Source organism: Acartia tonsa, chromosome 6 (assembly GCF_053477335.1).
Source record: "Acartia tonsa isolate MP-2025a chromosome 6, ASM5347733v1, whole genome shotgun sequence".
NCBI lineage: Eukaryota > Metazoa > Arthropoda > Copepoda > Calanoida > Acartiidae > Acartia > Acartia tonsa.
This window is the reverse complement of record NC_137265.1, coordinates 24,529,481-24,546,957: the sequence shown is the minus strand read 5'-3', so window position 1 is coordinate 24,546,957 and position 17,477 is coordinate 24,529,481. Positions and strand designations below refer to the sequence as shown.

Here is a 17,477-nt window from a genome sequence, read left to right as displayed (position 1 = left end):
CCTTAAGCCACGGCCAACAAAATTTCACTACCTTATATATATTATAGGATAAATATTTTGAGCAGAATTTTCTACTGAATTAGGGAAAGTACATACCTATGTAAAAAAAAAAGATATTTTAAATGAAATTAAAAACAAAAATCCACGAAAGACCAAAACCTCCCGCCAAAAAATTATTACTTAAAAAATAACATCCCTGAGAAGGTGGAAACATGGCTAGCTGAAAAGTCACCGAAGTGTTGCCAATCTTTTGTAAGCCAAGGCCGGTCAGATATATATCAGGATAAGAAGCAGACCCATGAAATGTACAGTTTCCTGTCAACAGATAATCTGAAACAGATTCAGAATGACCAGATCATAAAAGGTATACCTAATGCTCATATAAACAAATGTTTATTTAAGTTTGGATCTCCTACTCCTATCTTAAAGATAGACCTTAAATAATCATCAGAACGGTATACTAACATTAAACAGATATGTCATTTTTCATTAAACCTAATACTGGCCATAATATGTAAGGCTAGGTGTCCTTAAATTTGGTAAATCGTACGTAGGTAACCGTAATTTTAATAAATCAATAAATATGTACCTACTAATGAAAATGTTGTGAGCAGGAACCTTTGTATAGGTATAGAGTATTCAAGAAAAAAATCATTTACACTTTACTTTACTATTGAAAAATAAATGTAATACCTGCCTAATGTTAATTTTGAGTCCATTCCAACATGTTTTACTAAATATTTGTCAATAACAAGTTCAAACAGTGTGTGATACACAGCATTGTTTAAATGACCATACTACAATAAAAGCTTAGACATAATATTTATCTGGTATTGTGTCTCTTAGCGTTTCAGACATTTTTATAAAGGGGGGAGGCGGATGTGCCCTTTTTTGAAACCAAAAGTAAAACGCGCTTGATCTCAGCCCATAAAATAGTTATAAATAGCTATAAGATTTGGCACATAAATTGCTTTTGTGGAGAACAATATGGAACTGAAGAAACGGCGGCTTCGTAACCGCTGTTCCCGCCGAATTATTTTTTTGCCTTTTTTTCGCCAAATTAGACAGTTCTCAATCATCTAAGATAAACTTTTTTCTCATAAAAATTTCCCCTTATATTTTCACGGGACACTTGTAATATTTCAAACATGTCAATATTAAAAAAAAATGCAAGTGTAACATCTTACAAGTGTCAAGTGAAAATATAAGGGAATTTTTCATAAAAAAAGTTATTCTCAGATGATTGAAAATTGTCTATTATGGCGAGAAAAGGCAAATAAAATTTCGGCGGGAAACGGCGGTTTTCGGCGGGAGTGGTGGTTCCGCCGCCGTTTCTTCACAGTTCCATATTGTTCTCCACAAAAGCAATTGCTGTGCCAAATATTATAGCGGTAACTCTTTTATGGGTTTAGATCATGCGCGTTTTACTTTTGGTTTCAAAAAGTGGCACATCCGCCTCCCCCCTTTAAAATTGAATCGATGGGACAAAATCCCCTCCTTCTGTCACCCTATTTTCATCTTATTAAATCTTATTTTCCTATGCACGGTGGGAACCTATAACCCCCTTGGGATAAGGGGGGGGGGGGTAAGTTTTGCCACTTTCGCGTAATCAGTGTTGTGTGGGCTAGGTATTGATCTGAGATTATAGGTTATTTAGGATAAAAGTTTACTTTTGGGTAGTAGTTCACGGAAATTTAATCATTTTTTGAATAGGTCTCCAGGTTCAGGTGCTGCAGGCTGGAAGCTCGTTTCAAGACAGGTAAAAAAATTTAAAAATTTTGTTTGAAGAGTTAGAGAGCAACTTATAAAACAAAATATGCTTCTTTTTGAATGTTATTAACATATCTGCAGAAAAAAATTAAAATCGGCCTCCTGGTTCAGGTGCTGCAGGCCTCCAGGTACACTCTGGACAGGTAAAAATTAAAATTTCTTATTTGAAGATTACAGGTACACTTATAAAACAAAATATGCATCTTTTTGTATGTTATTACCATATTTGAAGAAAAAATGACAATTGGCCTCCAGGTTCAGGTGCTGCAGGCCTCCAGTTACACTCTGGACAGGTAAAAATAAAATATTTTATTTGAAGAGTTAGAGGTACATTTATTAAACCAAATATGCATCTCCTTGGATGTTATCATCATATTTGCAGTTAAAATTAAAAATCAGACTCCAGTTTCAGGTGCTGCAGGCCTTTAGGTCCAGTCTAAACAGTTAAAAATTATAATTTCTTTTTTAAAGAGTTAGAGGTAAACTTATTAAACTAAATATGCGTAATTTTGGATGTTATTATCATATTTAAAGATAAATTGACAATCGGCCTCCAGGTTCAGGTGCATTCCCCATTCTGAGTATCTGTAATATTATATCTGAGACAGAATTATATTTTGCATATGTGTGGAAAACCATACATAAACAAAAAGTAATGAATACTTCAAATCTATCTACCTGGCCACTGGAGGCCACCTTGACCCTGTCCGAAGCATAACTCAAACCTTTCATCTAAATAAAAAAAATATTAAATTAATTTTTTAAACCTGTCCAGCAGTCTCATGGAGGCCACCTTGAGCCTGTCTAAAGCACATCTAGGGACATTTAATAATATGTATTTTATTCGATAATGATATTTATCCATTTTCTATTTTATAACCTTTTCTCTAAATTCAAAAATTATGTATTAGGATTATTAGCTATCCTGCAGGCTCCTGGAGGCCACCAGAGCCTGCCTGGAACACGAATAGAAGGTTTACTTGATAAATTTTACTATTTTATTATATTTTAACAATTTCTATTTAGAAACCTTTCCTCTAATATCAAAAAATACCTCAATAAGAATTTTTAAGTTTTACCTGTCCAGAGTGTACCTGGAGGCCTGCAGCACCTGAACCTGGAGGCCGATTTTAAATTTTTCTGTAAATATGATGATAACATCCAAAAAGATGCATATTTGATTTGATAAGTGTACCTGTAACTCCTCAAATAAGAAATTTTAATTTTTACCTGTCCAGAGTGTACCTGGAGGCCTGCAGCACCTGAATCTGGAGGCCAATTGTCATTTTATCTTCAAATATGGTAATAACATCCAAAAAGATGCATATTTTGTTTTATAAGTGTACCTGTAACTCTTCAAATAAAAAATTTTAATTTTTACCTGTCCCGAGTGTACCTGGAGGCCTACAGCACCTGAACCTGGAGGCTGATTTTAAATTTTTTATGCAAATATGATGATAACATCCAAAAAGATGCATATTTTGTTTAATAAGTGTACCTGTAACTCTTCAAATAAAAAGTTTTAATTTTTACCTGTCCCGAGTGTACCTGGAGGCCTACAGCACCTGAACCTGGAGGCCGATTTTAAATTTTTTATGCAAATATGATGATAACATCCAAAAAGATGCATATTTTGTTTAATAAGTGTACCTGTAACTCTTCAAATAAAAATTTTTAATTTTTACCTGTCCAGAGTGTACCTGGAGGCCTGCAGCACCTGAACCTGGAGACTGATTATTAATTTTTCTGCAAATATGATAACATCAAAAAGATGCATATTTTGTTTTATAATTGTACCTCTAACTCTTCAAATAAGAAATTTTATTTTTTACCTGTCCAGAGTGAACCTGGAGGCCTGCAGCACCTGAACCTGGAGGCCGATTTTAAATTTTTTCTTCAAATATGGTAATAACATCCAAAAACACGCATATTTGGTTTTATAGGTGTACCCCTAACTCTTCAAATAAAAATTTTTAATTTTTACCTGTCCAGAGTGAACCTGGAGGCCTGCAGCACCTGAACCTGGAGGCCGATCTTAATTTTTTCTGCAGATATGTTAATAACATTCAAAAAGAAGCATATTTTGTTTCATAAGTTGCTCTCTAACTCTTTAAACAAAATTTTTTTAAATTTTTTACCTGTCCAGAAACGACCTTCCAGCCTGCAGCACCTGAACCTGGAGACCTATTCAAAAAATGATTAAATTTCCGTGAACTACTACCCAAAAGTAAACTTTTATCCTAAATAACCTATAATCTCAGATCAATACCTAGCCCACACAACACTGATTACGCGAAAGTGGCAAAACTTACCCCCCCCCTTCTTAACTTACTTACTTAACCTACTTTAAAAAGCAATGACCATGTTTAAAGTCTGTTTAAGGTCCACTTTGAGTTGTACTGAAATTGCTGCTTTGTTTCAAACTGTTGTGCATATAAATTCAAGCCACTTTTCGGATAAAATATCAAACTCTTATGGATGTTTCTCCTTGTTTTAAAAATACAGAAATTTGTTTATGGTTTAAGCTTTTATTGCCTGGTCATTATCTTTCCATCTAGTTTGTACAGGCAAAAACCAGGAGTATGAAGATTTTAATAACCAATGATCCTCAGAAGGCTTTGAACAGTAATTTCTAAACAAATTAATTGTCTCATTTATCTTCTAGGTACTAATAAAAACTTAATAACCAAATCATAAAAAGTAAAAAGACAAATAAAATAAGCAATACCTTATAAATGAAAATTGAAGCAAATTGGGTCTTGATATGTTAAGGATTTTTAACAAGTTCATATTTTCTGCAATAGATAATGTTATCATTTGACTAGGTGTAACTATTATTAATAGTATTCTAAATTATATAAAAATATTTAAATGCAAGACAGCTAAAAACTTGAACTATTAGGTATCATTTCAACAATAAATTTTCTAATTTTGGTATCCAATCTTTGCTAAACGGAGTAGGTCTTTTATTAACAGGATCCACAAATACATGTGTATAGTCGCCAAGAACTATTCCAGAGTCTCTAAATTTGTCCACTACTGGATCATTGTGATTATGACCATTCACAAGGTTCATATAAATATCATCAGATTCCTAACACAGTTATGCAAAAGTTTGCCTTAACATATAATCTTCCGAATGTGTCATACAAGGAACGTTATAAATAAAGTTTATAGGCATTAAATTTAGTAGGCCTATGAACACATTAGTTATAAAAGTAGGGTAAATAAACTTCTTAACTTGAACCATTCATTGTACCGACTGGGCGTTAAGGCAGATATCATAACATTTATTGTAATGATTTCTTTGACTTGCAAATAACAATTAATGCATTCCTTGATTGGGTTAAACAACGCCAATTTGTATGTTAATGATGTATTTCCAATTTTCTGGATGCCTAGCCCAGCCAAGTAAACATCTGGATATTTTGCCGAGCCAAGAAAGGTACAGTTTCCCTTTAACATGTATCCTGTAATGTTTGAGTGTATGTTAACATGTTATAATATTTCATCTCATAACTAAAAATGTTTTGTCTTGGATTATGAATTTTATGTTATTAAGAGCATGGCAAATATCTTGGTGGAAAAATATTTTACAGAAAACATAACGAATAAAGTATAAATATTGCAGGGCCGGAGTTACAGAGTAGCTGTGCTCCTAATAATTACCTATGGGTGATTCACTGCTGGCAACATCAAGACCAACATGGCGTATTAGGTAGACATTAATAACAGTATCAAATATTGCGTGATATACTGCGTTGTTCATGTGACCATACTTAATAAAACTTTATAAATAGGTACATATAATAATTAAATCTGTTGGTTAGATATTTATACACATATATTTTTTATTTATTAATGGTGAGCCATTTCTAATAATTCATTGGGTATGTTTATTTATGCTATTATTTTAGGGAAGGGGTTTCCACCTAGTTAGAAAAAAAAATTCTTTCATTTTGAGAAAAACTTTAGGAGAAGAAAGGAAATCCCCATGAATCTTTATAATAGACTTAAAGAAAAATAGCAAATCATATTATAACAAAAAATAGGCAAGTCATCATATAGTATCTGTAAAACAATTTAGGTATAAAAAATGCCTGATCATTATCTTTCCATCTAGTCTGAACTGGCAGAAACCAGGAATATGAAGATTTTAGTGTCCAAGGGTCTGTCACAGTTTTACTACTAAACATCCTGAATATGTGACAAGGACAGTTAATATAGCCATAAATATCGCAGTAACGGAAAGGGAGGAGTCCTTTTTTCGTGGAGGGGGGGGGGGGGTCAGGGCGACTAATACCCCTCATCAAAAAAAAAAGTTATAAATCTTCCTAGGACCTATGAGATGAAGCTACATGCACTGTAAATGAGTACCATATCGGTTCAGTGGTTGGCGGGATCTTTCGGTACATACAAGCAGACAACTAGATATTGTTACTTTTGTTAAGGGTAGTATTTTTTTGTAGCTACAGAACTTACAAAAGGTTGCTTTTATTTAAATTAGGAGGAATCAAAAATAATGTTTGTTGTGGTTAAATATATATTTTTTATTAATAATTATACATGAACAAACAATATTTTACCTTCTCAAATGGTAGTTGTTGTTCAGAGTTTTTAGGAATATCATTTTGCTGTCAAAAAAAATATTTTATCACAAGAATAAACTTTAGCAGCTAGCCGAAATAGGTAAAGATTTAAGAAAAAAAAATAACTACCTAGCTATCGACACATATATAAAAATAAATGAAAATTGTTTGTGGCGAAGACAAAAATGTGAAGATTACGTTACGGACAAAAACATTATACGTACGTAGGGGATATCGACACTTGTCGTAAATATCACAGTATGGAGAAAAGGCTAAACCTCTTTTAGATATTATATATAAAACGGCAAAAAAAATACTACTGTCATAACGACACGCATTCATAATTTATAATATCATATAAATATGACAATTAATATAATTTTACACTACGGATAGAAATACCTATAGATTCGTATTATTAAAATAACAATAAAATAAAGTTAGGCGATGAATTTGCTATTTTTGAATGACTTGTGATATTCGGCGTTGCCAAAATGTAATATCATCACAAAAATTTATTTTACAGCGTTCATCATTAACATAAACATGTAAAAAAATGAAAACAGGCCAATCGTCCGACCAGAAAAATCGGCCGATTTTACAAGAATTCTGGTAAAACTTGTAAAATTGTAAGATCTTACAGGTTTCGTTGTAAAATTTTACCAGCCAAAATTTTAGCCAAAAAATTGGTAAAATTTTACCGTTTTTTTTTGTAAAATTTGACCAAACAAAAAAACCCGTTTTCTTTGTTTTAAATGAATGTAAGTTATTAAAAATCAATTACAGTACTTTAAAATAATGATTTCTAATCAACGCAGCCTAAATTTCAATTTTTTTTTGTGAATTTTACAACATTTCCAAGTTTTACCAAAAATCTGGTAAAATTTTACAACTATATTTTTCAGGCTAAGTCCAAATTTTCGGTCTTTGACAAAAAATCACAACTTGGTAAATTTTTACCAAAAATCTGGTCAAATTATACAAGCTAATTTTTTCAGGCTAAGTCAAAATTTTTGGTCTTTTATAAAAAAACGCAACTTGGTAAATTTTTACCAAAAGTCTGGTCAAATTTTACAAGATAATTTTTTCAGGCTAAGTCCAAATTTTAGGTCTTTGATAAAAAATGCAACTTGGTATGTCAATGTCAATGTCGTGTGGGTGAGTTGCACCTGGACTGAACAGTCAACTTGTCAACTCAAGGCCAGACTCTTGGTCCTTCACCTCATACCCGTGGTACAGTACATTGCAGACAACCAACCCTTTGATTGCACGACCTTTGTCTGGAGATCCTAACTGTGCATGGTAGTGAGTTGCGCCTGTTTGGGGCCAAGGCATTCCCCCTACTCAAACTCTTTGATGTCCTGTGCCGAACAGAGCAGGTAGGTACCATTTTTAACGTCTTTGGTATGACGTGGATTCGAGTTTGCATCCTTCCCAGCATTTCCCTTGACACTTTTAATTAGGGCTTGTGGGTAATTTACACTTTAACCCTATGGATGGTGAGTTAAGGTTTCGTGATTTTTGTCATGATATTATTGCGACTTTTAATGCAACCAAGGCACAGGACGTGGCTCTGTTTTGACAACGACACAATCAAGTCACATCAAATCCTAGGGACTTTCCAGTCAACCTAGTATTCAAGGATGACTCCTAGTAGATGAACTAACAAACGCCACTAACACACTAGCTAGCTACTACACAATGCTTGTCCACAGGGACTTTTCAGTCAACCTATGACTGAGCAAAGTTTTTCGATCACTAGTGTACCATGCCAAGGACCACCCATGCATACCTGATTTAGGGCTAAGGCTTCCCCCCTACTCTTTCTCCAAATCTCTAACGCCTGAAAGAGCAGCAGTAGGTACTAATTTTTACATCTTTAGTATTGATGCGGTCTGGGGACTCGAACCCGACACCTCCCCAACAGATAAGAGGACGTTAAACCACTGAGCCATATCTGCGGGTTTAACTTGGTAAATTTTTACCAAAAATCTGGCCAATTTTTACAAGTTAATTTTTTCAGGCAAAGTCCAAATTTTTTTAAACGTCATTTTTTTCATTGCAAATAAATGGAAAATTTTTTTAAAAACCAGTTTATTGAATTTTTTTCGCATAAAAGAAGTTAAATTTTTTTTTAAAAAACCTGGAAAATTATTTTATCATTTCTTTTAAAACATCCTTCCGCATAGTCAAAAATATATCAAATTTAATATATACTTTTTAGAGCTAGCTTCATGATATTCAAATTAAAAGAAAAAAAAATCCAGGTGATTACGATCAGATGTGCCATGTGCATTTGAATTTATCGATTTTTCATCTTTAATATAAATATAAGCTTTCGTATATTCCCCTGAATGTTTCTAAAAGAAAGACAGAGATTTCAAATTATAGAGTAATTTCGCTACAAAACTTATATTTTTCAGTTTTTGAAATTTATGGCATCTCTGTGTGCATGCGCACTAGATAAGCTTGCGTCTACCTATGATTATTTAAATATAGAGTGCCAAAAAAATAATTATTAGTTTTGATTCAATTTAATCAAATATTTTGAATCAAGGAGTAAATTACTACTCAATTTTTCCTAAATATTTAAATTTATAGAATTTACAATTTGTTTGGAAGATTTTTTTAGGCAAGATGTTAAAAATGTGGCAAAATTGTGGAACAAACAATTTGTTTCACGATTTCTATATTTATGTTGTCTCTGCCAACCTGAAAATTCTTTCTCGATGCCAGATGTACACATTTTGTGCATAATAAACGCATTTTTGACCTGATTTTTTACAAATGTACGCATAGGGCAAAACCAGCGAGGATGTACGCATTTTCAACATTTTTTTTAAAATGTACACGTGTACACACATAAATTGGAATTTTCCTTCCAAAAATGGATTCCTTCCTTGATTGAAAAATCAAGGAAGGAATCCAATTTTTGGGGGTAAAAAGTCAATTTTTTTCAGGAAAATTCCAATTTTGAGTGTACACGTGTACATTTTAAGAAAAAATGTTGAAAATGCATACATCCGCATCGGTTTTGCCCAATGTGTACATTTATCAAAAATCAGGTCAGAAATGTGTACATTACGTGCAAAATGCGTACATCTGGCACCGCTGTTTCAGGTTTCAATTGCTACATGCTGTAAAGGTTAACAACTATATATTTAAATATTTTTTTTTAATATTGAATGCACTATATTTTTTTTATATTCTATCGAATATATTTTATATGTCATTGCAAAACTATATTACATTCAATATTAACATTAAAAAAAAATAACATTAATTTAAACTTTCGTAACCCTCTCATCGTACCACGTGGACCAACACACACACTTTAGGTCACATGACTCTATGATGATTCCAGTTCTGTTTTGACCACGCTTGAGTATACATCAGCTATAATGATATTATAAATAAATCGTTGCTTGCTGCGGTGGAAAAATGCCCCCAGCACAGAAGAACCTTCTACTCCAAGATGCCTTACTCAAGTAAGTATTAGGATATTCTAAATCCTATTGAATAAAGTAGTGCCATGTTTGTCTATTAAGTGCAGTCAATAATTTTTTTGGTGGAAAATTAGTTCAGCTATTTTTAAAAAGGTAGTTGAATAATAATTAGTTTATAAAAAGTATTTTTATGGTAAAAGATCCATATTAATCACAAAAGAAGTTAAAAAATTCGCTAGCGTAAAATTTTCGTTTCGAAGACAACATTATTAAATTTATAATATGCGCAGCATTTATAACAACTTTAAAATCAGCGTTACGAGACAACCACTGGATCAATTTTAGTTCCATTATGTAAATGCTAAATTTATATCATTAGGATAAACCATGTCAAGATACGGTGATAGAGATCGTGATCGTGGGTATGGCGGCGGTAGCAGAGGTGGCGACAGAGACAGTGGTTATGGGGGTAGCAGGGGTGGCGGTGGATACGGTGGCGGTGGGGGAGGTGGATATGGGGGTTGTGGTGGAGGCGGCAGTAAGGGCAGTCAACCCGGTGGCAATTTGAGACCAGTCAACTGGAAGAACCATACACTGAAATCTTTTGAGAAGGATTTCTACAATGTTGTAGATTCTTGCCGCAATGCTGATCCCAAGATGGTGGAAAGAATCCATATTAATTATGAGATCACACTCATGAAGAGCGCTGATCGTTGTTGATCATGAAGAAGATCAAACAAGCTGGATATGAGAAGCCAACCCCAATTCAGTCCCAGGGTTGGCCCATTGCCCTGCAGGGCCACGATATGGTCGGCATTGCTCAGACCGGTTCCGGCAAAACTTTCGGCTTCATGCTCCCTGGTATTATTCACTGCAACAACCAGGATTATTTGCAGCGTGGAGATGGTCCCATTGTTCTTGTCCTTGCACCCACCAGGTAATATATCAATTGCAATCAATCTGTGATAATAAAAGTCTTAGTCAAATTAAAGTCTGAAGGTAAATAAAATTTCTTTTTATCGAACTAATAAATGTGTGTAAATTGGCCCAAAACTTGGGGGACAAAAAATAGGTTGATTTATAAACTTGAGTGTCCAAACGTTTTAACCAGTAATTGTAATCTACAGAAGGTGTAATTTATTTAATATCCTAATTTGTATTCCATTCTTGGAGATATGAATGCTAAAGTAGGAACTGACAGGACTGGAGTGGAGAACGCAATGGGACACTTTGGTATAGGTACAAGAAATGAAAATGGAGAACTTTTACTTGAATTCTGTTTAAATAATGATATGGTTGTAGGAGGTACACTATTCCAACACAAAAACATTCACAAATATACCTGGACAACGCCTGATGGACAAACAAGAAACATGATTGACCATATTATGATCAATAGAAAATGGGTCAAGTCAATGCAAGACTGTAGGAGTTACAGAGGAGCCGACATATTCAGTGACCATGAACTAGTTGTCAGTAAGATTAAATTAAAGCTGAAGCGTAATGGCCATGATAAAAAGAGTGAGATTGGTAGACAATATGATTCTTCAAGATTAAAGGACCCTGTGATAAAGAATGAATTTGTCTTAAAACTCAGAAATAGATTTCAGGTCTAAGAGGACCTAAATGACGAGACTGAGATCACATGGACTTCAATTAAAGAAAACTTTCAATCTACTGCTAAGGAAATCCTAGGACACAAGAAACCAGAGAAAAAGGACTGGATCTCTGATGAAACATGGAACAAAATAGAAGAGAGAAAGAAGCTTAAAAATAAAATTCATAGTGCTCAACATTTGGCTGACATGAGCAATTTAAGAGCTGAATATACTGCTAAAGATAAAGAGGTCAAAAAGTGCACAAGGAAAGACAAGAGAGATTACATTGACAATCTGGCTGAAAAGGCCCAAAGAGCAGCTGACTTCGGTAACATGAAAACAGTATACAACATAACCAGGCAACTAAGTGGAAAATGTAACAAAAAGATTGGTGAGACTATCAAGGCTAAAGATGGTAAATTACTCACTACAGAAAAAGAAGTTGCTGAAAGGTGGAAATCGCATTTTGAAGAAGTGTTGAACAGACCTGAACCAGAAATTACTGCTGAACCAGAACCAGGACATGAAATAAACATAGACACACGACCACCAACTATTCAAGAAGTTAAAGCTGCTATACATAGTCTAAAGAATGACAAAGCACCTGGACCTGACTTAATAACTGCCGAAATGCTAAAGGCAGACACATAGATCTTTCTGCTAGGACTCTAACTGATCTCTTTGATAAAATTTGGAGGCAAGAAAAGATACCAATGGACTGGTCTAAAGGTATAATCATAAAACTTCCTAAGAAGGGAGATTTGAACAATTGTGATAATTGGAGAGGAATTATGCTGCTTTCTATCCCAAGCAAGGTCCTATGTAAAATTATTTTAAACAGAATTGATGAGAAAATCGACAATAAACTAAGAGAAGAACAAGCTGGATTCCGTGCTGGAAGGGGCTGTGTTGACCAAATTTTCACCCTTAGGACGGTTATTGAACAATGTGTTGAATTTAACAAGCCACTCCATGTAAATTTTGTTGATTTCTCTAAGGCCTTTGACTCCATACACAGACAAACACTCTGGAAAATACTAAGAAGTTATGGTATACCTGAAAAGATGATAATTATGATAACTAAATTCTATGACAACTTCCAAGCCTGTGTTTCAGTTGGAAACAATAAGACATCTGATTTCTTTAGAATAAGCACTGGAGTTAGACAGGGATGCATTTTATCACCTATTCTATTTATATTGGTCATTGACTGGGTGATGAAGAAAACCACAGAGGACAAAAAACGTGGTCTCCAGCTGGGCATACTAGGACACCTAGAGGATCTGGACTTTGCTGATGACCTGGCACTGATTTCAGAAACAATCAAACATCTACAAGCTAAAACAGATAGACTAGTCAAATATGCAGGACAAGTCGGGCTCTTTGTTAATGTCAAGAAGACCGAAATTATGAATATACCTACAAACCCTGATCAAAATATAACAATAAATGGTGAACAATTGAAACAAAGCAACAAATTTACCTATCTGGGGAGTGTTATCAGCAGCGAAAATGGCTCAAAAGCTGATATTAAGACCAGGATTGATAAGGCTAGGGTTGCTTTCAACAGTCTACACAACGTTTGGAATTCAAAGAAACTTGCTCTGAAAACAAAAATCAGACTTTACAACAGTAATGTGAAATCAGTTCTTCTTTATGGAGCTGAATGCTGGAGAACTGTGAAAACTGAAACAAATCAACTTAATGCTTTTCACAATAGCTGCCTAAGAAGAATTTGCAAAATATTCTGGCCAAACAAAATATCAAACATTGAGCTGAATGCTAAGACCAAGTGCAATAGTATTGAAGCAGAAGTGAAATATAAAAGACTAAGGTGGCTAGGACATGTGCTCAGAATGGAACAAAATAGGTTTCCAAATAAGTGCTTAAAATGGAACCCCACCACTGGTAAACATAAACGGGGACAACCAAAAATGACCTGGAGGCGGAGCACTGAAAAGGACCTCTTTAATTTGGAATTAACATGGGGAGAAGCTGAAGCACTTGCCAAAAAAAGGAATTCATGGAGGAACAAGGTGTCCGTATTCTCTGGACTTAACAGTCAAAAAGAGAGATGCGCCTGATGATGATGTAATCTACAGAAGGTGTAATTTATTTAATATCCTAATTTGTATTCCATTGTTTTATCCCTTTATATCCATGATTAGAATTTCATGCATTTATCACCTTGCTAAAGTTTTCTTTAAAATAACTTCTATTTTAGAGAGTTGGCCCAGCAAATCCAGGAGGTTGCCCAACAGTTCGGCCAGAGCAGTAGAATCAAGAACACTTGTGTGTTTGGCAGCGCACCCAAGGGTCCTCAGCTGCGCGACATTGAGAACGGCTGCAAGGTGGTGATTGCCACACCCGGCAGACTTATTGATTTCTTGGAGATGGGAAAGAAGAACCTTAGAAGGTAAATCTTTAATTGAAATAGTTTGTACAGGGTGGGAGATAGTTACATAAAAATATTCGTAGACAGAAGTAAAAGTAATTCTGTTTTTTTCTACTTCCTTTCAAGGTTTAGAAAATTATTTCTGGATTTTTTTTAAGTGAGAAGAGCGAGAAGTAGGTTTCGGGTAAAATCTGCAGAGGTTGTGTTAAAACAGAAGTAGAAGGATAAAAATTTGTTAACTTAAAAAAAAAAATTGTCTGTCTTTTCAAAAAGAAATACACATATTTAGTGAATATTATTGTTCTATAACTTTTTTTAAAGCCTTAAAACACACACCTTTACGAATTTTACTTGAAACCTACTGCTTTTGTCAGAAAGTTTTTTTTCTAACAATTTGTTGTAGAAAACTCATGGTCATAACGAGGAAATTTAGCTTTCTAACCTCAAATATTATTATTGGTTAGTTCGTTCATCCAGTGCAGTGGGAGGAATAGGGGGGGGGGGCACTCTTACTTTTTAGCCGGCTGCTTTTTCCACTATAATAGAACATTAAAATCTTAGTAATATCATACCTAACAAGCTACTAATATTTATTCAAATACCCAACTAACATATTATTTATTACCTAGGGTAACTTACATGGTCTTGGACGAAGCCGACAGAATGTTGGACATGGGTTTCGAACTTCAAATCAGAAAAATTTTCGAACAGATCAGACCCAACAAAAAGGTAATGTATTATTATTAGTAGCACTGCTTGTCTATAATAATGATACATAGATTCATAATGTAAAAGAAAAATTTCGTGCCTTAATATTAATCCAACAAATATTATCATAAATATTGTTTTAGGGGTGTATAACTGCTCAGGGAGGGGGGCTTTAGAAAAAAACATGTGTATGGGGGAAAATGTAAAAATTAAGATAACTGAAACTATTTTTCTATTTTTATCCCCTCCTTGGTGTAAAAAATCTAAAAGAATATGCAAGAGGGGGGGGGGGATAATATGAATAAAATTAAGAGTCTTGTTAATATTTTTCCATTTTTCCCCTAGTTTGTGGAAAAAGCCAGGGGGGGGGGGGAATTTACACCCCTGTAATGTAAAGTATTTCCAATGAATTTTTCTTGATTTAAAGTAATATAATAGATCAAAAACTATATACGAGATAAAAAATTATACCCAGTGCTACTTGCATATATTTTAATTAAATTTTATTACAGGTTCTTGTGTGAAGTGCTACATGGCCCAAGGAGGTTAAACAGTTGGCCCACAATTTTTTAAGCAAAGATTATATCCACATTAACATTGGAGCCACAGATCTCAGCGCCAACCACAATATTTTACAGGTTTGATTTATTTTCATTTAATACTCTGGGTGAGGAGTGAGTCATCGTTTCTTATTCATTAACATTAAAACTGTGACTTTTACTAAATTTTGAATTGTTGGTTCATTAAGTTGAGTGTCCAAACGTTTCAAACACTAATTTTAATATTCAGATTTAAGTCCATGGAGTTTTGTCATACAATGTGAATGTGTTGAAAAGTTATTTTTTTTGTAGATTGTTGATGTATGCGAAGAGCACGAGAAGAAGACAAAGTTGGCCAGACTTTTGGAGGAAATTGGCACAGACTAGGCCGCCAAGATGTTGGTGTTTACCAAGACTAAGAGGAAGGCGGATGACCTGACCCGTGTGAATCCAGAGCTTATTAAGCATTAAACAGTATATACAGTAAACATAACCTATGTAAATCATTATTATCTAAATAATATATGTTTAAGTTAAATAAATATAAAAATACAACAAAAATTTTCTTAATTTTTGCAATTTTTTTTTTGGTAAAATTTTACCAGATTTTTTAAAAAATTTTACAAATTTAGGACGCTAATTTTTACCAGGGTTTTACAAGATTATTGTTAAATTTTACAAGAATCTGGTAAAAATTTACAAATATCACCGGACCGAAAATATGGAATCTCATCAAATTTGACCAGTTTGTGTAAAATCTTACAGAAATTTGCTGTAAGATTTTACAAGAATCTGGTAAAATTTTACCAAAAATTCTGGTAAAATCAGCTGGTAAAAACGGTGAGGTTTTACAAGAAAAATTTTTTTTACCACTTTCTTGTCAAATTTTACAAGGGTTGGACCAGATTTTATAACGTAAAATTTTTTAAAAGCTGATCAAATTTTACAAGAATCTTGTAAAATCCACTAATATTCCTGGTAAAATTTATGGCCTGGGAGCTTATTTATTGTTTTCATTTGATTTTAATTTCTACAACGTATTTTACTATTACATTTATTGGCTTCTCAGTTAAACCCAGCTAACATTTTCATTTAAAATCATTTTATTTTCATCTTTTTCTCTTACATCTATTCATTTAAAATCATCATGCCAGAAAAATGAAAGTCAGAGATTTTTCAGAATCAACTCCCTTCTAAAATGGCACCGTTTTCAATGATTATAGAAATGAATTTTAAATGAAAGTCATTTTTGTGGAGACCTGACTTTTAAATGACAGTCATGTTTGTAGAGAAATGAAATTTACATGCCAGGTCATCTTTTCACGGAAATAGTATAAAATTTAAAGCAACATCCAAGGACTTGCCACATGTTCCTAAGTATAATGGCCAAAGATATTACTAAAATAAGTAATGTGTTGTAGTAGTCACTGAATTTAAACATTTATATGAGTAATTGAAATTCTAATTCAAATAAGATTTCTTTCTTTCAAATGAATGAAAAAAATTCCTAACATGTTCAAAAATATTTTCGTCATAATTTCTTTTCCACTTTTAAAATTAAAATTTGAGACCTCTAGTAGGATTTTTTCTAACCATGTAATATAGAAAAAAAGAAAGGCATGAAAATTAAATGAAAGGCATTTAGATGAAAAAAAGATGACAGGAATGTTTTTTTCATGAAAAAATGAAAAGGAAATGACCAGCATTTATTTTTCATCTCTTAATGATATGAAGATTCTTGGCATAATTTGGAAAAAGGTGAACATGAAAATTTAATGCTGGGTCATTTTCCGGAAAATTACAAAAATGAAAAATAAATGCTGGTCATTTTCTTTTCATTTTTTCATGAAAAAAACATTCCTGTCATCTTTCTGGCATGTTCTGAGCAAGATCTTTAAATGTGTAGCCGTTGCCGTAGTTGTAGCCAGAGGTACAGCCACCAACCTAATAGCGATCTTTAAATCATATTAACCACGCCTTGCCGTGGCCACAAAAAAAAACAATGCGATCTTTAAATAATATTGGCAATGCGTAGCCGTGGCCGAAGTCATGGCCGGCCACGCTAAAAGTGGCTACATTACGTTAGTGTTGCTAAAGCATTGCCAAAGCCACAAAGACAGCTACTTTTGATAATTTTAACGTAAAACCATTGAAATTGAGGTTTTTTTTATAAAAAATAATCAAATGATCAAATGGATGTTTTTCGTATGTATTTAAATGTATAATTTTTTTGTACTGACACGGAATGAAGTAAAAAAAAAGTCTCGTCACATCCGTATTAGGTATGTTGCCTGCCAATTGTAAGGGACAATTTTAAATAAATAAATACTAAAATATGTACCTAAAATACACTTTTTGGTAGATTTTAAATGATTGCTATTTAAAGATATTAGTAATCAAAAATATTTCTTAAGTTATAGTGAATAAAAGCC

At 33.4% G+C, this 17,477-nt stretch overlaps 4 protein-coding genes across 4 annotated transcripts; 2 read left to right on the top strand and 2 right to left on the bottom strand.

Moving 5' to 3' along the window:
- Nucleotides 1–146: 146 nt before the first annotated feature.
- LOC145322200 (uncharacterized) lies at nucleotides 147–4,615 on the bottom strand. The gene is made up of 4 exons (XM_080164046.1): nucleotides 4,499–4,615; nucleotides 4,306–4,402; nucleotides 694–797; nucleotides 147–330 (listed from the first exon to the last, which is right to left on the bottom strand). Exons 1-4 carry the CDS (start codon nucleotides 4,585–4,587, stop codon nucleotides 279–281), a joined length of 342 nt encoding a protein of 113 aa, XP_080020172.1. The 5' UTR covers nucleotides 4,588–4,615; the 3' UTR covers nucleotides 147–278.
- Nucleotides 4,562–6,826, bottom strand: LOC145322199 (uncharacterized). The gene is made up of 5 exons (XM_080164045.1): nucleotides 6,357–6,826; nucleotides 5,871–5,967; nucleotides 5,440–5,548; nucleotides 5,109–5,240; nucleotides 4,562–4,866 (listed from the first exon to the last, which is right to left on the bottom strand). Exons 1-5 carry the CDS (start codon nucleotides 6,398–6,400, stop codon nucleotides 4,676–4,678), a joined length of 573 nt encoding a protein of 190 aa, XP_080020171.1. The 5' UTR covers nucleotides 6,401–6,826; the 3' UTR covers nucleotides 4,562–4,675.
- A 3,355-nt stretch (nucleotides 6,827–10,181) lies between these two features.
- On the top strand, nucleotides 10,182–10,525 carry LOC145323027 (uncharacterized). Its single transcript, XM_080165414.1, has one exon. It carries the CDS (start codon nucleotides 10,193–10,195, stop codon nucleotides 10,523–10,525), a length of 333 nt encoding a protein of 110 aa, XP_080021540.1. The 5' UTR covers nucleotides 10,182–10,192.
- Nucleotides 10,526–10,527: 2 nt separating this feature from the next.
- LOC145323026 (putative ATP-dependent RNA helicase DDX5) lies at nucleotides 10,528–15,516 on the top strand. Its single transcript, XM_080165413.1, is given in 5 exon segments — nucleotides 10,528–10,742; nucleotides 13,628–13,819; nucleotides 14,428–14,527; nucleotides 15,019–15,144; nucleotides 15,358–15,516. Coding segments are annotated over 5 exon segments (792 nt in total).
- The last annotated feature ends 1,961 nt before the right edge of the window (nucleotides 15,517–17,477 follow it).